This window comes from Schistosoma haematobium, chromosome 1 (assembly GCF_000699445.3).
Source record: "Schistosoma haematobium chromosome 1, whole genome shotgun sequence".
Taxonomy (NCBI): Eukaryota; Metazoa; Platyhelminthes; class Trematoda; order Strigeidida; family Schistosomatidae; genus Schistosoma; species Schistosoma haematobium.
Window position 1 is genome coordinate 17502312 of NC_067196.1, and position 18584 is coordinate 17520895.

General features: G+C 39.8%; 2 protein-coding genes across 2 annotated transcripts; both read right to left on the reverse strand.

Annotated features, from left to right (window-relative positions):
- Positions 1-724: 724 nt before the first annotated feature.
- On the reverse strand, positions 725-7944 carry MS3_00001243 (uncharacterized protein). Its single transcript, XM_051208721.1, has 4 exons — positions 7522-7944; positions 2351-2389; positions 2038-2141; positions 725-1533 (listed from the first exon to the last, which is right to left on the reverse strand). Exons 3-4 carry the CDS (start codon positions 2132-2134, stop codon positions 1286-1288), a joined length of 345 nt encoding a protein of 114 aa, XP_051073282.1. The 5' UTR covers positions 2135-2141; positions 2351-2389; positions 7522-7944; the 3' UTR covers positions 725-1285.
- Positions 7945-15332: 7388 nt separating this feature from the next.
- MS3_00003891 (uncharacterized protein) lies at positions 15333-16181 on the reverse strand (the record flags this gene model as incomplete). Its single annotated transcript, XM_051211764.1, has 2 exons — positions 15333-15580; positions 16085-16181. 2 exons carry the CDS (start codon positions 16179-16181, stop codon positions 15333-15335), a joined length of 345 nt encoding a protein of 114 aa, XP_051073283.1.
- Positions 16182-18584: the final 2403 nt, after the last annotated feature.

Below are 18584 nucleotides of genomic sequence, written 5' to 3' on the forward strand. Positions count from 1 at the left end.
TGACGGCTGGTTCTTTTTAGCTCTGTTAACTTGGGTGCAACCACCTACAGAGTTTTTGGGAACCGCTGTTGCATTCAAGGACCCTGAGCTGGGAGACCCGAGTTTGCCGAGGGAGTCTATTACCGTCGACATAATGATGGTGCTGAGTTTCAACATGTCATCATTAATGCTAATTCATGCTTCATCGATAGTAGACCTGTCGACATCCCTATTCTTGTTTTCGTTGCGCGCCCTTGTTTCTCTACCCGTTTTATGACTGTCATTTTCCAAGTTTGCTGACAACTTATTCCGCAGACCTGTCATTAGGACGATGGTGTTATTCAGAAAGACCACAACATCCGTTCTGCACGTAACATATTCCCACTTATGATACGACTTGCTGAGCCTGTTGTAAGCAGTTGCTGTGAAATCTGTGCACGCTTCGTGGGGCCAACCTTTGCAGTTGTCGCACTGCGTGCCAGATGTAACAGCAAAACTGCATCCAGGTCGTTTGCATGAATTTTTCATGACTATATTGACGTAAACTGTGTTATAGATGCTAGCAAAAGCCTAAGACCGTAAAACTAGACAAAAAGCGGACAAATGTGCATAAAAACGGATTAGATAAACTGAATTAGCCTCTACGTGAAAACCTTAAAAAATCCGAATAGTAAGCTGAGGCAAAACCACAAGTAATTACTAAATTGAGTGAAACTCGATAAAAAGTAATCAACATAACGTATAGCTCGGAATATATTCTTTAGATCAGTACTGGTATTTGGTTAGGTAAGAACACAGCAAAAGGTTGATAAAGGCGAATCATGGTACGGTTAAAATTCCCGTTAGAAAAGGCAGACAAAATCAAACAAAATCAACTCCTTCATCCCGTACTCTACATCAAAACGATTTCACAGAGAAAAAATATGAATATCCATCAACACATTGTCGCGTATCAGCGATCAATGACAAAAATGTTATACCAGTAGGGAGAATATCACATAAACGTCAAATAATGAATATGACGTTGAAAGAGTCGTTATCACAGTAAACACAGAACTAAGGCAAGACACAGTTGAAAGCCTAACATACTCAGCATGATTAGGTCATAGATGATGGAAGACGATAGAAAATCGTTGATGTGGGATTCAGTATATTTAATGGTTAGACAAATGAGTAGAATAGTACAACTGGAGATGATATGGTGTATGTGAATTGTGATGATGTGAAGAGGAATTTGGAGAAATCGTTGATACTGAGATATGAGAATTGTTCTGAGTCAAATGCAGATCCATCACGGTTCAATATTTCAATAGTACCGATAGTACTGTCCAATGTCTGGACGACGAACTCCTGGATACCAGTGTTGACCAACATTTCGGTTTATCATTTCGAGATAGCGCTCAGGTGTATAATTTGGAGGATTGGGATTGCCAATATCATGGTTTTCAGGTCGCAGTTGTGAGTTTGAAGGATCTAAATTTCCGGCATGCTGAAAGTTGAATTTATCATCTTCGTCATCGATGAAAACTATATTGGGTTTGGAGCCGTCCACACCTACAGAACAAAAAATAATCATATTATTAGAGAAACGTTGAGGAATGCAGTCTGTAGTCACTCGGCCTAATCGAACTCAATCTGTATGTGAGTGTGCACAATGGAACACAATTTCAATCACTGTTCAACCGCACACTCGTTTACTGCAGCTCTGTCCAGTGGTCAGTCGACTCAATGAACAGACGACTATTGATAATATCCGATCATCCAAGTGGAACGGAAGCAATCTGAAACAGTAGGTCATTAGAGTAACCACAATCAACTGCTAATGCTGCAAAACGCTTTGTCTCAGTGAACATACGAATTCACAACCACACATTTGATGCTAGTCGCCCCTAACAAGTACCTTCATCTTGTTATCCGACTCTAGAAAAGTCAATCACTCGGTCTCACTGGACATGTTCAGATACTAGGATATACCAAGATATGGATAAATTGAGGCTGACGAGTTCACTGGTCTTGTGCTTACCATCACGATTGTCGGTGAAACACACACACACGTACCTTGATTATATTGAATGGTAGAGTTGAATGGCATTGGTTTGGTCAGTAGTTGTTCGAAGAGGAAGACATTGAGTAGTAGTATGAAGACGAGTCTCATGACAGTTCTGGAAGAAGAAGAAGAAGAGGAATGCAGATTAGTGAGCGACAGTTGTGTGTTGCGTGATTGTCGCGAGTGAACTGGATGCCACGTGTGGAGTGAGATGTTGTGTGTTGTTGTGTTGTGTAGTGGAGTGTGCTGTAGTGTGGTGATGTGCGGAGTAGTGTTGTGTTTTGATATGGATACACTGCGACTCAGTGCAATTCGATGACTTACTTCACTCACCAATCGTTGTTCACTCAACCACTTTAATCAGAATACATGGTGTTTCACAATTATTTATATGGTGAGAGATATTCGTAACATGGAGGATTACAGTTGAAAGTCACGTGACACAATCACTGAAACGGATGTTCATGAACACTGAAACAGTCACGTTGCGCACGTGTTCCACTGTGCTCCAGTGACACGCGAATGTGACGATTGGCAGCTGTTCATGCTGAACGTGAGTAGGTTGTGATGAATAAATCCATGTTTCATGCCAATCAACAATGATCACATGTACAATGTGTGGATGACTTGATTTGGAGATGGTTATGAGAGATGAGGTTGAACACGTGAAGTGTTCCATACTTGACAATGGACTGGTGAATGTGGTGTTACTGAGTACTTCGGAGTGATGATCTGTTATTCGGAATTGTGTTGCATGTGCGTGTCGAGTACTTCCACTTCTGTTAATCACAGAATCTCCCACACTACTGCCAGTACATTCTGTAAAACGTTCAAGATTTGAATGACGTGAAGGTGAAAATTTCTATATTATTATTGTTCAGAACTGTTTCGACTTCATGTACGGCTCGTTATCAAGTGTTTTATCCACCAATCAAAGTACGACTTATTCAATCTTAGCACTGTGCCAACACCAATTGCGTTCGACCGGTATGAGCAGCCTAGCGTCCCTATTGTTCCTATGTCGGCCTAGTCCGTCCACTTGAGTCCAGAACACCAATACCAGTTTCCACTATGCGAATCGAATCATTTATTTCAGACTTACTGGGTTTATATATCAACCAAACAGACCGCAACGCACCATAAAATAGGAAATAACATTTGTACACAATAAAGCCAAAAAGTGACTGTGAACTTGAGAGGCAGTAGTCAATAAACAACATAGCTTAAGAACAGTAAATCGTACAATAATAAATTATGGATCAAAATAAAGCTTATAATAAGAGGAATATAAATATATGTAACCTAATTATTGAATAGTTATACCATAAGAATGTATAGACGATAATAGTCAATTAATATGTCTCAGAAGTTACCCGTGATCTAATCTTCACTCGGATATAACACCTCCCCTTTCTTTGAAGATTCCAAGTTTAGATTCTGATTTTAAAAAACTATGTGTGACTTCAAATTCTCCAACATCCTCCTTCTCCGCGAAACAATGTCGGATCCCTATATCTCCAATTTACAATTAATAGGACTTTATTTAAACCATGTTTCTCGCATTGAATGGAGAATCCACTAGAAATGACCTTTGATTTGAGGTCAGAGTATGGTTCTTCAGAAGCATTATTTTCAAATTCATTAGGAATCTCATTAGTGGATAATGGGCCATTAGTAAAATCAACATCTAACATAATTAAATTAGATTTTTGACCATCATTTGACTCAGCCGACATATTTTCCTAATTTTTACAAGAAATTTCATCACAATTATTTGTATTATTATGAGAACCAAAATCTGGTATAGTCATTAGAAATCGGATAAGTTGGTTCAATATAAATTTCTGTATCCTGATGATTTTGAGTAACATTTAGTACAATTGAGTCCATCGTGTTGCACCAGTTATTTTCTGAATATTAGTCCACATAGCTTTCTCGACTAATATCACGTAGACCATAATTTTGTACTAGCTGAAGTTTATTTTCAGAGCTAGACAGGGCCAGCAGTGTTTCATTAATTTTAAAACAAAATACCAGAGAATTTATCCTGGAATGGCAGTAACAAGCGGTCAAGTGTGACGTGGGTGATCTACTTCGTGTCCAGCTGAGTGACCAACTCATCGCAGGAATTAAATTACGATATCTGGGAGTTGAGATTATACAAATCGCAAAGTGTTCCTTCCAAAATGGTAGGACTGCATGTATTTATTATGAGGCAGTGCATGAAATTGACTTCCACGACATCTACTATCCTAGCATACTAGTACATTACTTGGCTATTCTAATCCGATCTGTAGTCCATGTCACATGAACAGACGTTTAATCAACGGTATTTTCCGTTCTCGCAAAATCCTGAGAAGTGATTCATCGAAGAATTGGAAAGCAGTGAACAAATGTAAGCACAAGTTCAGTAAATGTTTGTCATGCGGCAAAGTTCAATTTCGTAATTCGTGTTCATTTCTTCATGTTATATGCTCCCGGTGTGGTGAGATGTGACACATTCGGTCGGTTTGTTAAACTACTGTTCATTTCACCGCAAGAAATTCTAAACTCTATAACTCGCATCCTATTCGTTTCTGTGTTTCTAATGATCACATATCACCTTTACTTACTACTTTCAGTAGTTCACTTCATGTTCGAAAATGATAATATTTGTCAAGTGATGCTTTTCATGATTTTATTGTTGAAACTGGTAGTGTCAAATCCGCCGTTTCAATAGGGAAGTTGATGTACCAATTCTATAACTAAAGCTATTTCAGTTTCTATTTTTCGAGAATTACATGCAGCAAACATCCTAATCATCAGTGTTGCAATTTGCGGATCCGGAATGATAAATCTTCAATTATAAGTTGTGAATTCCTCATCACCGATTGTTGACCATCAATCACTGATCTAGAAGCTTTGAGAGTGCATTAGCGAAAATATGACGTTTGTATGAACCAATGGTTCCTTTATGATGCATGTCTGACTGATTTTGAATTCTAATTATGATACGTTCGTTTATGCTCAATAACTGGTTATATTTTTGCTAAATAAACTGTTACTTCCATCACAATTACTATTATTATTGTTATTATTTTTATTATCATCATTGATATTTCACTCACGTACACCAATTTCTGTCCGTCTTCTCTTTTCATTTTGCTGCGTGCATTGAAAATTATTTTTATCTCTGAGCAAACTCATTGTGGTGCATATGCATTGGACGCCTCATATTACCAATGTATAAGTGTTCAAATAATAATGATCATTCATTTAACTTCCTAAATTATTGCAGTCGAAACTACTGTGAGGCATTTGCGGATCGGAAATCCCACTAACATCGATGTCATAAAACATGAATTTGACAATTTTGCAATCTACCAACAGGTGTGCAATCGCTATCAGACAAGACGACGAATACGAGAAAATCAGTAGCATGAGAAACATCCAGTCAATGTGGACGATATTGCATACAATATATATAACGCGTTCATTTTTACCCATCTATTTCCATCTATATTGAATTGAACTATTTTGGAGAATTTAAGTTGAAAATAAATTTGAATGCTTCCAGTTATCATAAGCGCAGGACAGGAGACTATCATAATGCGTCGTATGTGGCACCAACACTGATAATTGCTTAATGAATAGTATTTCGATGATGGTGAGATTCGATCAGTTAACTAAGATCTTGTTCAGTGACTTGAACAACTCTGTACTTCTTTGTTGCATCTTCACTTATTTGCCATCTCCCATTGTGTCGGATTACATTGAAGTTATAGATCACGATGTTAATTTGATTGATTGGTTGAAAATTCAGACAAACACGAATAAACACACTACAAAACAGAGGTCAAGCACATATGTGATGATGTTATAGATTTTTGTCAGTTGTATAACAACACACAGTCTCGTCTCGAACAAACACGCATTGAATTTCAGTTAATTACCGCATGATAAACGGTTCTCAAAAATGTGATCCAATGAGGGAAGTGTGCTCATGACGGTCGACAGACTAGACATTATGCTCAGTTCAGCAACCATCATTTCAAAATTAGTGAATGGAAAGGTGGATAATCAAATGACAGCAGAATACACTTACAATCACAACTAGAAATGCCAAGATGTGATCTTCACCCGGAATAATTTGAAATAGAATTGTGGGTCACATAACATGTGATTCGTACTGGATACCGATTCACTAAACAAGAACCAAGAAACATTGTGAAACGGTGATGGACACAAGTGGAGGTACTCGACACGCACATGCAACACAATTCCGAATAACAGATCATCACTCCGAAGTACTCAGTAACACCACATTCACCAGTCCATTGTCAAGTATGGAACACTTCACGTGTTCAACCTCATCTCTCATAACCATCTCCAAATCAAGTCATCCACACATTGTACATGTGATCATTGTTGATTGGCATGAAACATGGATTTATTCATCACAACCTACTCACGTTCAGCATGAACAGCTGCCAATCGTCACATTCGCGTGTCACTGGAGCACAGTGGAACACGTGCGCAACGTGACTGTTTCAGTGTTCATGAACATCCGTTTCAGTGATTGTGTCACGTGACTTTCAACTGTAATCCTCCATGTTACGAATATCTCTCACCATATAAATAATTGTGAAACACCATGTATTCTGATTAAAGTGGTTGAGTGAACAACGATTGGTGAGTGAAGTAAGTCATCGAATTGCACTGAGTCGCAGTGTATCCATATCAAAACACAACACTACTCCGCACATCACCACACTACAGCACACTCCACTACACAACACAACAACACACAACATCTCACTCCACACGTGGCATCCAGTTCACTCGCGACAATCACGCAACACACAACTGTCGCTCACTAATCTGCATTCCTCTTCTTCTTCTTCTTCCAGAACTGTCATGAGACTCGTCTTCATACTACTACTCAATGTCTTCCTCTTCGAACAACTACTGACCAAACCAATGCCATTCAACTCTACCATTCAATATAATCAAGGTACGTGTGTGTGTGTTTCACCGACAATCGTGATGGTAAGCACAAGACCAGTGAACTCGTCAGCCTCAATTTATCCATATCTTGGTATATCCTAGTATCTGAACATGTCCAGTGAGACCGAGTGATTGACTTTTCTAGAGTCGGATAACAAGATGAAGGTACTTGTTAGGGGCGACTAGCATCAAATGTGTGGTTGTGAATTCGTATGTTCACTGAGACAAAGCGTTTTGCAGCATTAGCAGTTGATTGTGGTTACTCTAATGACCTACTGTTTCAGATTGCTTCCGTTCCACTTGGATGATCGGATATTATCAATAGTCGTCTGTTCATTGAGTCGACTGACCACTGGACAGAGCTGCAGTAAACGAGTGTGCGGTTGAACAGTGATTGAAATTGTGTTCCATTGTGCACACTCACATACAGATTGAGTTCGATTAGGCCGAGTGACTACAGACTGCATTCCTCAACGTTTCTCTAATAATATGATTATTTTTTGTTCTGTAGGTGTGGACGGCTCCAAACCCAATATAGTTTTCATCGATGACGAAGATGATAAATTCAACTTTCAGCATGCCGGAAATTTAGATCCTTCAAACTCACAACTGCGACCTGAAAACCATGATATTGGCAATCCCAATCCTCCAAATTATACACCTGAGCGCTATCTCGAAATGATAAACCGAAATGTTGGTCAACACTGGTATCCAGGAGTTCGTCGTCCAGACATTGGACAGTACTATCGGTACTATTGAAATATTGAACCGTGATGGATCTGCATTTGACTCAGAACAATTCTCATATCTCAGTATCAACGATTTCTCCAAATTCCTCTTCACATCATCACAATTCACATACACCATATCATCTCCAGTTGTACTATTCTACTCATTTGTCTAACCATTAAATATACTGAATCCCACATCAACGATTTTCTATCGTCTTCCATCATCTATGACCTAATCATGCTGAGTATGTTAGGCTTTCAACTGTGTCTTGCCTTAGTTCTGTGTTTACTGTGATAACGACTCTTTCAACGTCATGTTCATTAGATGACACCTACACGATATCGTCCACATTGACTGGATGTTTCACATTCTACTGACTTCCTCGTGTTTGTAGTCTTTTCCGATGGAGATTGTGCACGTGTTGTTAGATTCGATCGCTTTTGTCGTCATGTCGATGACGTCGATGTGTTTCTATAAAGGTACGAACTGACGGTTTTCCTTACGCGCTGTTCATGTGATGGCAAGTTTAATCTTCCCTATGATCACTGAGCAAATCAAATCATAGTCGAATGAACATTTCTCTTCTAGATCGTAGAAAGCGTTCGACGATTTTCTGTTAACTTTGTAGAGTTAATCATCATGAGATGTGTTTCACTTCGTTGCAATCGGTTCCAATCAGGATTAGAATAGTGAAGATAGTTGTTTATGCGTATGCGTATTTTACATAGCCACTTTTCTACTTATTCAGCAAAACATACTGAATTTACGTGATGTTCGTTTACAATTTAGGCTGTTTCGATGGCGTCTTAATCCGACCTGTTGATCACTTTCGCAACCACCCATGGTGTAGTGAGTTGCGAGTAGTTTCTAATCTAATTCAGTTTCACTCATATTATAAATTGATGTGTCCTCTTTCTATATGACAATAGTCGAACGGTCAAGTTTTCAGGCAACACACGATGGAAATACTGTAAATAGGCGAATCGTTGTTTACGAGATTTAGCGAGTGGGTTGTTGGTCGGGAACCCGATACACTTCAGCTTTACATCCAGTCGATTTCTGCTGTAATTTAACTTCGCCTACATTGAAATCATATCTCCTCTTTCTAAGTATTGATCTTAACTATCACAGTGTGCATTTGACCAGCAAGGACATCTTAAGCAATTCAAATGAAATGAAATATTTCGAAACTTCTACATTGTAAGTGTGGGTAAGGTGAAAGAAACAAAATGGTCGGTCGAATCACACAGGTCAAGATAAACAAATTCAACAATCAGATGTTCGAAGGCAAAACCACTTCGCTTACACGACGTAAAATAAACAAACATTTCCTCATTCAATGAACACGAACAGATTGATATAGCGATAGTGTGGAGAAAAGTTTGTAGAAGAAATCGGAAATAAAAATTCCTACAACATAATTTAGTCGACTACTGACGAGACGAGTCACATCATATGTTCAGTCTATGAGCCAGTAAGTGCAAAAGACCAACACGGGTCGTTTGAATGCAAGTACTTGGCAGAAATGTAACGAAACCACTGGACAACGATTAAGTACTAAGATCACAGCAACGTACAATACACAAAGAAGATATGAACAATTCAAACTTCATCAGTAATTGAGAGTTGATTATCAAGGTAACTGAATACCAAGTCCAGAGAAATGAAAATATTCGGTTGATTGTGATTCGGTTTGTTCATCTGTGATCATACTGTGGTAGATTTGCCTCGTTAATCCATCACCTTTGTAACCGTTATCATACACATTCCAACAATGTTTGAAATCATAAGGCAATGAGAAGCGGCAACTACAGATTATCAGCGGATAGCATGGATATCAGAGCAATAAGCACATCGAGCGGAATTGAAGCAGGGAGGCGAACGTGTGTGTGCGAGCGAATACAGAGGCAAATTTATAGTCAAATCGAATCAAAGCACAGCAAGGCGAGACAGAGCCTAATAATAGCATTCGCGTATATGCATACATGGGGAAGAGGATGGATCATCGAGCGATATTCAAGCTATTGGGATTATCGCTAGAGTCTGTCATGTGATCAAGCGTACACGTTTATACAGATATGGTCATGATCATAATGGTACAAAGAAATATGCGAATTGTTACTATTCGAATAACGTGGTCAGTTAAGCAAGTTAATAAAAAGCTCAAGCAAAATTAACGTTAATCGAAATTGGTTGTAGTATAGTTGCCATAATAAATCCACACCTCCAACAAAGATATGTTTGAAATATCTGTGTTGCACTAAGAACAGAAGACTGAATGGAGTAATTACAACCGTTTGAAGGTATCTGCTTATACATCATTGGAATGAAAATGATGTGTCTATTAACATTTACTGTGTATCTGGCTTCAAGCTCGTCCGTGAGCTTATACAAAATACTGGCAAAATATAAAATGAATATGGTATCATGTGGAAAAGCTTATACATATAAGCGTAAAGGTATACAAGATACGCCGAGTTTTACAGTGTATAACATGAGCTTAACCATTCGTCTGTAGAATTATGGTCTACTATGATATTATTACTGCCTTAATAATAGACCTTATCCTATAAGTGCAGGGTTGTCATGATATAACTGCCTAATCTATAAGATCTTACGTGGAAGTCACATCATCGTAACAATTACCAATGCATGATAGAGAACAAACTTAGGCTAGAGATAGAACAATATATTCAATATAAATAAAAGATATAAGGTAACATTCAGCAGGGACCACGCCTGCGTGGCCAACAAGCCATACAAATGGTCCTAATGATTGTGGACGGAATAGAAGATCCTTTCGCTCATCGGGCTTCCGTGTCTAGCAGCAGGGGATCACGAATGTCTCAAGGCAGGAACCTAGGTATGTTAACAATAAGAGAGAAAAAGAAATTGGTAAATCATGGTATGATACTATCCTTAGACCTTAAGAATAGATCAAGTTGCCTCATAAAGAACTCCTGGGAAGTCGCTTGGACTAGCTCTGCCGGCAGCGAATTCCAGCATTTGACATTTCTTAAGGAGTAGAAGTTGTACCTGCAGTCCGTTTTGCTATGTTGTGTCTCCGATTTCTGGTTGTTACCCCTTAGGTTGGTAGTGGGACCAAGCTTAATTAGGCGTTTAAGAGGATGTCCAGAAGTGTTAAGGATACTGTCGGCCACTAAAAGGTCACCTCTAAGACGCCTATACTCTAATAGGTAAAGGTTAAGTGATTGGAGGCGCTCTCCATTAGGTTTAAATTTGAGTCCCCGGACTGACTTCGTGGCTTGCCGTTGGATGCGCTCCAGAGTGTCCTTATCCTTTTGGAGTGAGGGGGAAATACCGTGTTTCCGTACTCTAAATGGGGACGAATAAAACCGTTGGAGGTTATATGGAAAATTCTCCCGTCATACTGGCCATAAATGCGCTTCAATGTTACCAGTGTAAGGTTTGCTCGAAAGGCATTTTCGTCACGGTTAGCGTAAGACTCTAAATCGTAGGGCACCAGGCCTCCTAAATCTTTTTCGACTCGGAATACTAATAGAGAGGAGTTTCCTAAGTTGTAACTATAGTCTGAGACACGTCTCAGATGAACTACTTTACACTTTGAAGTGTTAAAGGTAAGTCTGTTATCGTCTGCCCAACTTTGAAGTCGAGTCAGATCCTCCTGAAGTGCCTGTATATCGTCTTGGTTGCGTATCTCTCTCCAAAGTTTCACGTCATTGGCAAAAAGTAACGAGTCTGAGAATACCTGTTGAGGAAGATCATTTATATAAATCAAATTCTAGTACTGAGCCCTGGCGACCCCACTAGGACATTCCATAGCCTGAGATAAAGTTAAGTTAACCATGATCTTAAAATGTCAATTTTTCAGATATGGAATGAGCCAATCAATTCGAGGTGGTCTGATACCCAATCGTTTGAGCTTACTGATAAGAAATATATGGTTAACCATATCAAAAGCTTTTGAGAAATCAAGGAAAATGATATCAACCTTCTTCTTGCGATCGAGGATGCTTGTCCATCTGTCCACCGCAGTCAGCAGGTTGGTTATACACCTTTCCTGAAACTATGCTGTTGGAGTGAGAAGAAGTTTAAGGTCAGTAAATAGTCATATATACCATCGCATATCAGGGACTCCATGATTTTTGAAGGTATAGAGAGAAGAGCCATCGGTCGGTAACTTGAAGATTCGCTGCGTCGACCTCCTTTGAAAATTGGTGTGATGTAAGCCAGCTTCCAATTTTCCGGTAGTTTGCCTTGCTTAGCGAGTGTGAGAATATCACGCTAAGCGGCCTTGCCTTCGTGCATATGTTCGTTATATATTTGTATTGCCTGTACTCTCCACTGTTGTCAGTTCGTTTGTATTCTGCCCAACAGTGCCTTTTGCGGCTTAGCAGGCGAAGAGCGCGGTTCTTGATGATTGTAGGTTGCTTGTAGCTTTTGGGGACCGTTTGAGGAACTGAATGATTTGTAGCACATATGAGCGTGTGCAGTAAGAAGTCCCAATGAGTATCCACATCGAGTTGAGGGTGAACATCCCAATCCACCTGTTGTAGATAGTCCTGTAGAGCTAACACATTCAACCGTTTGAAATTCCAGTGTATTTTGTTGGTGGGATATCCTAGCTCCGTTTTGCTGACACATTTGAGAGCTGTAACGGCGTGATCGCTTTTCCCCAGGGGAGCCAGGATTGAGAGGTTGTCAACTAGAAATTCTTCGTTTGTAAATACACAGTCTAAGCGCGACGGAGTCTGACTGTTTTTCCAAAGAGTTGCCGACTTCACATTTTCGTATAATCCCAAATCCTCAATGAGGTTGAAGAACCGAGCTTCAGTTGATGTTTCACCTCCAATATACGTATGTTCCGCGAAATTGACTCTAGGGAGATTGAAGTCCCCAAGAATCAGGATATGAGTGAAACCGAAACGCATAGAGCGGGATAGTTCTTCCAGCATACGACTGTCATACTCGATGTCAGCAGTGGGCTTCCTATATATGACTCCGACTAGGCACCTCGAAGTAGTAGACAATCTTAAAGAACACCTTATGAATTCCTCAAGATTGTTAACCGCGAGGTTGTGAACTTGGTGTACCTCCAAGCAAGATCGTATGTATACGGCTACTCCACCCCCAATTCCTGTTTTTCTGTCGTTGAGAAACAAAGACATCCCAGGTATTGCTAGCTCCTGGTCCGAGAACTGAGAAGATATTCAAGATTCAGATATTCCTACCAGATGAACCTTATCCGCATTGCTAAGTTCACATAGCTCATCCATTTTGTTTGGTAGACTCGCGGCGTTCATGTATAAGCAGTTTATGCTTTCAATTTGAAACGCGTGAGCTTCTTCCTGTTTGTTTGTATGAGCCTTACGTGAATGGACATTTAGCTTACCTACATAAAGTTTGCCGATTTGGTAGGCCCTGTCCTTTACACTTTTTTTGTCATCAAGACAGTCCACGAGTGGAATGATCAGTTCCGACTTGCCTTTGTGCTTGGTCCTGGCTTCATATGGCCTGTCCGGGTGCATGTGGATTCCAGTTGGCAACCGACGTCTGTTGGCACGAAATGCTCCCAGAGTTGTAGCCGCCATATTGGAGGATGGGGAAGTTATCCTCATTAGCCGGGGTCTAGAATCACCGTCCTTCTTGGCTAGTATCGTCACATGTTGAGCCAGTATGTTTTTGAGCCTCAAGAACTGTTTGATGAATTTCTATTCCCTAATATCAGAGTTTGCTTGACTAGGATCCGTGTTCTCCGGTACACCTTGCACAATTAAATTTCTTCCGCGAAAAATTCCTCGCGAGATTCTCTAGGGATGTTCCGGATGAGATTGCGCTCAGAATACGGTATGTCGGGTAGTATTCTTACGTTCACACCGGATTTCAGTAAATGACTAGCTAGCAGGACATCCTCTACGTCGGTAGCATTCTTAAGTGTTACACGAAGTAGCCTCGGGTGATTCTGATGCTTAGATTTCTCTCCCCGCGTGAGCCATGTGACCGTCAAAGGCTCCATTATAGGAAGTTCAAGCTTCTTGTTCAATTCACCCTAGATCATCCTGTCATTTTTGTCCTGCAAACTGAGAGGAAGGTCAGGGTTGTCTATGAGGTTCATGATTATGAGAGAGTCATCACGAACCACTGTTGTTTTCCCGGTTTTTCCGGTGCGTTTAGGTTCAGCACCTTGTTGTTTGGAGGCCGAAGCACATTTCTGAATCCTAGGCTCTTTGGCGACCGGACGGACATTCTTGGGCGTAGATTGTGTGATCAAATCACCAGATGTTTTCCGTACAACGCTTGGGATGTTCAGCTTAGATGGTGACGGCTGGTTCTTTTTAGCTCTGTTAACTTGGGTGCAACCACCTACAGAGTTTTTGGGAACCGCTGTTGCATTCAAGGACCCTGAGCTGGGAGACCCGAGTTTGCCGAGGGAGTCTATTACCGTCGACATAATGATGGTGCTGAGTTTCAACATGTCATCATTAATGCTAATTCATGCTTCATCGATAGTAGACCTGTCGACATCCCTATTCTTGTTTTCGTTGCGCGCCCTTGTTTCTCTACCCGTTTTATGACTGTCATTTTCCAAGTTTGCTGACAACTTATTCCGCAGACCTGTCATTAGGACGATGGTGTTATTCAGAAAGACCACAACATCCGTTCTGCACGTAACATATTCCCACTTATGATACGACTTGCTGAGCCTGTTGTAAGCAGTTGCTGTGAAATCTGTGCACGCTTCGTGGGGCCAACCTTTGCAGTTGTCGCACTGCGTGCCAGATGTAACAGCAAAACTGCATCCAGGTCGTTTGCATGAATTTTTCATGACTATATTGACGTAAACTGTGTTATAGATGCTAGCAAAAGCCTAAGACCGTAAAACTAGACAAAAAGCGGACAAATGTGCATAAAAACGGATTAGATAAACTGAATTAGCCTCTACGTGAAAACCTTAAAAAAAATCCGAATAGTAAGCTGAGGCAAAACCACAAGTAATTACTAAATTGAGTGAAACTCGATAAAAAGTAATCAACATAACGTATAGCTCGGAATATATTCTTTAGATCAGTACTGGTATTTGGTTAGGTAAGAACACAGCAAAAGGTTGATAAAGGCGAATCATGGTACGGTTAAAATTCCCGTTAGAAAAGGCAGACAAAATCAAACAAAATCAACTCCTTCATCCCGTACTCTACATCAAAACGATTTCACAGAGAAAAAATATGAATATCCATCAACACATTGTCGCGTATCAGCGATCAATGACAAAAATGTTATACCAGTAGGGAGAATATCACATAAACGTCAAATAATGAATATGACGTTGAAAGAGTCGTTATCACAGTAAACACAGAACTAAGGCAAGACACAGTTGAAAGCCTAACATACTCAGCATGATTAGGTCATAGATGATGGAAGACGATAGAAAATCGTTGATGTGGGATTCAGTATATTTAATGGTTAGACAAATGAGTAGAATAGTACAACTGGAGATGATATGGTGTATGTGAATTGTGATGATGTGAAGAGGAATTTGGAGAAATCGTTGATACTGAGATATGAGAATTGTTCTGAGTCAAATGCAGATCCATCACGGTTCAATATTTCAATAGTACCGATAGTACTGTCCAATGTCTGGACGACGAACTCCTGGATACCAGTGTTGACCAACATTTCGGTTTATCATTTCGAGATAGCGCTCAGGTGTATAATTTGGAGGATTGGGATTGCCAATATCATGGTTTTCAGGTCGCAGTTGTGAGTTTGAAGGATCTAAATTTCCGGCATGCTGAAAGTTGAATTTATCATCTTCGTCATCGATGAAAACTATATTGGGTTTGGAGCCGTCCACACCTACAGAACAAAAAATAATCATATTATTAGAGAAACGTTGAGGAATGCAGTCTGTAGTCACTCGGCCTAATCGAACTCAATCTGTATGTGAGTGTGCACAATGGAACACAATTTCAATCACTGTTCAACCGCACACTCGTTTACTGCAGCTCTGTCCAGTGGTCAGTCGACTCAATGAACAGACGACTATTGATAATATCCGATCATCCAAGTGGAACGGAAGCAATCTGAAACAGTAGGTCATTAGAGTAACCACAATCAACTGCTAATGCTGCAAAACGCTTTGTCTCAGTGAACATACGAATTCACAACCACACATTTGATGCTAGTCGCCCCTAACAAGTACCTTCATCTTGTTATCCGACTCTAGAAAAGTCAATCACTCGGTCTCACTGGACATGTTCAGATACTAGGATATACCAAGATATGGATAAATTGAGGCTGACGAGTTCACTGGTCTTGTGCTTACCATCACGATTGTCGGTGAAACACACACACACGTACCTTGATTATATTGAATGGTAGAGTTGAATGGCATTGGTTTGGTCAGTAGTTGTTCGAAGAGGAAGACATTGAGTAGTAGTATGAAGACGAGTCTCATGACAGTTCTGGAAGAAGAAGAAGAAGAGGAATGCAGATTAGTGAGCGACAGTTGTGTGTTGCGTGATTGTCGCGAGTGAACTGGATGCCACGTGTGGAGTGAGATGTTGTGTGTTGTTGTGTTGTGTAGTGGAGTGTGCTGTAGTGTGGTGATGTGCGGAGTAGTGTTGTGTTTTGATATGGATACACTGCGACTCAGTGCAATTCGATGACTTACTTCACTCACCAATCGTTGTTCACTCAACCACTTTAATCAGAATACATGGTGTTTCACAATTATTTATATGGTGAGAGATATTCGTAACATGGAGGATTACAGTTGAAAGTCACGTGACACAATCACTGAAACGGATGTTCATGAACACTGAAACAGTCACGTTGCGCACGTGTTCCACTGTGCTCCAGTGACACGCGAATGTGACGATTGGCAGCTGTTCATGCTGAACGTGAGTAGGTTGTGATGAATAAATCCATGTTTCATGCCAATCAACAATGATCACATGTACAATGTGTGGATGACTTGATTTGGAGATGGTTATGAGAGATGAGGTTGAACACGTGAAGTGTTCCATACTTGACAATGGACTGGTGAATGTGGTGTTACTGAGTACTTCGGAGTGATGATCTGTTATTCGGAATTGTGTTGCATGTGCGTGTCGAGTACTTCCACTTCTGTTAATCACAGAATCTCCCACACTACTGCCAGTACATTCTGTAAAACGTTCAAGATTTGAATGACGTGAAGGTGAAAATTTCTATATTATTATTGTTCAGAACTGTTTCGACTTCATGTACGGCTCGTTATCAAGTGTTTTATCCACCAATCAAAGTACGACTTATTCAATCTTAGCACTGTGCCAACACCAATTGCGTTCGACCGGTATGAGCAGCCTAGCGTCCCTATTGTTCCTATGTCGGCCTAGTCCGTCCACTTGAGTCCAGAACACCAATACCAGTTTCCACTATGCGAATCGAATCATTTATTTCAGACTTACTGGGTTTATATATCAACCAAACAGACCGCAACGCACCATAAAATAGGAAATAACATTTGTACACAATAAAGCCAAAAAGTGACTGTGAACTTGAGAGGCAGTAGTCAATAAACAACATAGCTTAAGAACAGTAAATCGTACAATAATAAATTATGGATCAAAATAAAGCTTATAATAAGAGGAATATAAATATATGTAACCTAATTATTGAATAGTTATACCATAAGAATGTATAGACGATAATAGTCAATTAATATGTCTCAGAAGTTACCCGTGATCTAATCTTCACTCGGATATAACACCTCCCCTTTCTTTGAAGATTCCAAGTTTAGATTCTGATTTTAAAAACTATGTGTGACTTCAAATTCTCCAACATCCTCCTTCTCCGCGAAACAATGTCGGATCCCTATATCTCCAATTTACAATTAATAGGACTTTATTTAAACCATGTTTCTCGCATTGAATGGAGAATCCACTAGAAATGACCTTTGATTTGAGGTCAGAGTTTGGTTCTTCAGAAGCATTATTTTCAAATTCATTAGGAATCTCATTAGTGGATAATGGGCCATTAGTAAAATCAACATCTAACATAATTAAATTAGATTTTTGACCATCATTTGACTCAGCCGACATATTTTCCTAATTTTTACAAGAAATTTCATCACAATTATTTGTATTATTATGAGAACCAAAATCTGGTATAGTCATTAGAAATCGGATAAGTTGGTTCAATATAAATTTCTGTATCCTGATGATTTTGAGTAACATTTAGTACAATTGAGTCCATCGTGTTGCACCAGTTATTTTCTGAATATTAGTCCACATAGCTTTCTCGACTAATATCACGTAGACCATAATTTTGTACTAGCTGAAGTTTATTTTCAGAGCTAGACAGGGCCAGCAGTGTTTCATTAATTTTAAAACAAAATACCAGAGAATTTATCCTGGAATGGCAGTAACAAGCGGTCAAGTGTGACGTGGGTGATCTACTTCGTGTCCAGCTGAGTGACCAACTCATCGCAGGAATTAAATTACGATATCTGGGAGTTGAGATTATACAAATCGCAAAGTGTTCCTTCCAAAATGGTAGGACTGCATGTATTTATTATGAGGCAGTGCATGAAATTGACTTCCACGACATCTACTATCCTAGCATACTAGTACATTACTTGGCTATTCTAATCCGATCTGTAGTCCATGTCACATGAACAGACGTTTAATCAACGGTATTTTCCGTTCTCGCAAAATCCTGAGAAGTGATTCATCGAAGAATTGGAAAGCAGTGAACAAATGTAAGCACAAGTTCAGTAAATGTTTGTCATGCGGCAAAGTTCAATTTCGTAATTCGTGTTCATTTCTTCATGTTATATGCTCCCGGTGTGGTGAGATGTGACACATTCGGTCGGTTT